Source organism: Malurus melanocephalus, unplaced genomic scaffold (assembly GCF_030028575.1).
Source record: "Malurus melanocephalus ecotype Western Australia unplaced genomic scaffold, MMel_1.1 scaffold_1324, whole genome shotgun sequence".
Taxonomy (NCBI): Eukaryota; Metazoa; Chordata; class Aves; order Passeriformes; family Maluridae; genus Malurus; species Malurus melanocephalus.
The window spans coordinates 40527-43852 of record NW_026624556.1 but is presented as its reverse complement, the minus strand read 5'-3'; the positions used below and the strand labels follow the sequence as shown (position 1 = coordinate 43852).

The 3326-nt window shown below is 47.2% G+C and overlaps 1 protein-coding gene across 1 annotated transcript; it reads left to right on the top strand.

Moving 5' to 3' along the window:
• The first annotated feature begins 1898 nt into the window (after window positions 1-1898).
• On the top strand, window positions 1899-3295 carry LOC130586815 (homeobox protein not2-like). The gene is made up of 2 exons (XM_057387722.1): window positions 1899-2099; window positions 2857-3295. The coding sequence occupies exons 1-2, from the start codon at window positions 1968-1970 to the stop codon at window positions 3013-3015; spliced, it is 291 nt and encodes a 96-aa protein (XP_057243705.1). The 5' UTR covers window positions 1899-1967; the 3' UTR covers window positions 3016-3295.
• Window positions 3296-3326: the final 31 nt, after the last annotated feature.

The following is a 3326-nucleotide window of genomic DNA, read 5'->3' as shown; positions in this document are numbered from 1 at the left end:
AAGATGCTCCCAGAATTAATTTCTCCACTTCTGTTGCTGTGTGGGTCCCTCTGCTCACAACTTTGCCCTCGTTCCTTTCTAATTTTCCTTCCTCTGCAATTTTTCACTCACATGAAATGAACCTGCCAAGTGTTTTGTGGCACCTGGCCCTCAAAACTTCACAATTTTAGTGCAGAAGCATCTAAGAAAAAAAAAATTTTTGTTGATCGTTGGGTAAAATTTACACCTGCTGATGGATGATACTGCCTGATCCATCAGGCTCTATTTTCACCTTAACTTTTTAAAGAAATAACCAATGGATTTTAACAAAATATTCTTATTCAGACTATTTTTCTTAAAATTAAGTGTTCCTGTTTAGCATTCAGAGAGTGATCTTGCTGTTGTTCAGGCAAAACCTGCAACCTGGCCCATATTCTGTGTGCATAAGGAACTCCAAATTTGATCCCCATGTTACAATATTCCGATACCAAAAGTATTTGCTGATCTTTTATTAAGTACTCTACCACGATTATTTTATATATTATTTCTTTCACGAGACAGCATCTGCTCGGTTGTGCTAATCTTTGAATCACATCAAACAYACAGGTATGAAAACACAGTTCAACAATTTGCAGAGCTATTTCCACTCAGCATTTCATGTTGGAAATTACACTTGCTATTATCCCCGCGTTAAAATAGAAACAAAAAGTGACGGGTGAAATGATTTTAATGAAGAGAATAGCTTTAAGTGCAATTACAGCTGTTAAGCTGTCAGGTCTGCATCCCACAAATCCTTAAACACACGCAGAACTTACACCCAATTAATGAAAATAAGTAGGTCAAGGTGCAGTTTGTGCCTGGAGAACGTGACAGCATCAKTCATTAAAGGAGAGATAAGTAGCGGGTGTGAATGGGGATCATTATGTGCAATATTTCCATAAAAKTCAGAGAAACCTGGCTTGCCACAATATTTTGGAACAGCAAAGATGGGGAGCATTACTGGCCTGATCATGCCAGTGCATTTGGTGCTTTCCACGTGGAAAATTTCACTGATTGTAATTAGTGGATTATCTTCAAATGAATCTGGTGCTTGGTGTTGGCAGGGGAAAGCCACGGTGCCCTCAGTGCTGGCATTCCCTGGCTCCTAAACCCCTGCAGAGGTTCTCCAGTGCAATCACCTGGGCATGCAGGGCATGGAATGACAGAATTGTTGGGATTGGAARGGATTTTYMAGGACCAACYCCTCTGCAGAGAGCARGGACAGCAACTGGATCAGGGAGGATGAGGGATTTAGGAAGGGAAGATGCCACCGCTCTGGTGCCATGGCAGTGCTGGTGTTGTATTGTATGTTAATTTATGCTAATTAGAGTTATCCTCCAGCCACAGCTGGAGACTGAGGCCAGATACACTTGTTAGCCCTGCTAATTCCCTGGCATGTTGGGAACTTTATTGGGAACAGAGGTGCAGSATGTGGTCCTGCATGAGAGCTGCATCCTGGACACGATGTGCCAAGGGAAGGGTAAAATCAGRGGCCASTCTGGGGTAAATTCCCACAAATTYTGAAYATTTGTGATTCAGRGCTTYTTGAGAYGGGATYRGGATTTTCRTGTYCTGCAGCTCTTGATGGAATTTATTRCCCTATTACAGACAGAGGACAAATCCTGCCCACCTTACTGAGTGCTGATTTTGTTGGGTSTGGCTGCATGTCCAGGACTGTCTTTGATGGTACCTAAGTGTAAAATCATAGAACAGACCCTCAAAAGATCATCTGYYCCAACTTTTCATGGSAAAGGGAGCCTAGATGARATTATCTGTGYAGGGRCAAGGCAGGGACATYCCTGCTGGGTTTGGTGCTGCTTTCTCCCACCTCCTTTAGTGCAAACCCCTTCAATTTTTGCTGCTTTCTCGCAGGTCTGGAGTTGTCTCACTGTGTCGGGACCAACTCRCTGGGCCCTGCTGGGCCTTGGAGATCAGGGGGGCCCTGCAAGATGAAAAGAGTCCGCACAGTCTTCAAACCAGAGCAGCTGGAGCGGCTGGAGCAGGAGTTCCTCAAGCAGCAGTACATGGTGGGCACAGAGAGAGTGGACCTGGCTGCAACCCTGCATCTCACAGAGACTCAGGTAAGGGATGTGGGAGCTGGGCTGGGGAACTGCTCATGGGGCTGCTCTGTGGTCACTGGTGGGAGGAGGACACAGTGCAAAGTGACCCATGGGACACCCTGCTGCAAGGTGACATGGAAGAGATGTGCCTGGAGTTTGGATGGTTTCTGGAAAAGATTTCTGAATCCATGAAGTGGAACAAAAAGCATTCAGGAGCACAATCCTGCTGTGCTTTAGAGTTTGAGCTGGGTTGGGTGATGTGTCTGCATTGTTACGATCCTCTGTAGACTGTGCTTCGAGTCTTCTTTTATGACACTGGATATAATTATTTTTCCTGCTCTTCCCAACCAGTTCCTGCTCCTCCCGCTGCTTGTTTGGCATGGAAAGAAGGAGCCAGGTGATCTTCCCCMATGGGATCTAAATTCAGCTGGGGAAAAGGGAGAGCAAAGCAAGGCCAGTTCTGGGAGGACAAAGGATAATTTTTGGGGGTCTCATCATGCAGCTGCAGTCCTGGGGATGGGTTCAGGGGCTCCTTAGGGAGCTGATTTCTTTACTTTGCTGGCCAGAACCTCCTCAGTGCAGCTGCATCCCCCTCTGCCCTGATCCTTTCTCTTCACCACTTTGCTGTCACCTCCTCTCGGTGTCATTCACTGTTCCCTGAGGGGAACATGCATGTCTCCATTCTAAGGAACTCTGTTTTTTGGGGATATCCACCTCGAAAGCATTGGAAAAGGGCTCCCAGAACCCTTGGATTAAGCTGTTTGACTTTCCCATGCAGGTGAAAGTCTGGTTCCAGAACCGGAGGATCAAGTGGAGGAAGCAGAGCATGGAGCAGAAGGCGGCGAAGCTGTCACAATTCAGGGTGATCCAACCTGCGAGTGCTGACTCCACGGACAGCAAGGACCATGAGGAGGACACCGTGGACGTGGAGCTCTGAACAGCCAAGGACACTGGGCTGCTTTTTGATGCCTGGGGACCTGTCTGTGCTGCTTTAGTCCAAGCAAGACTTTGTGCTCTGGATCTGAGAGCTGGAGCTACAGAACTAAACTGCAGCCGGCTGGGAGGAACTCTCCGAATTTCTTTGGCTGCTCTTTGGTAGCTGTGTGCTCTAATTCCTGGGGCTCCATCACCAGGCTGGCTGTACTGGATGATCTCCTGCTTGCTCTTGAAGCACCAGGACACACAAACAGTTTCCAGCAGAGAAGCTGGGGTGACAATCAGGGTGTCTCTGATGCTGGGGTGACAATC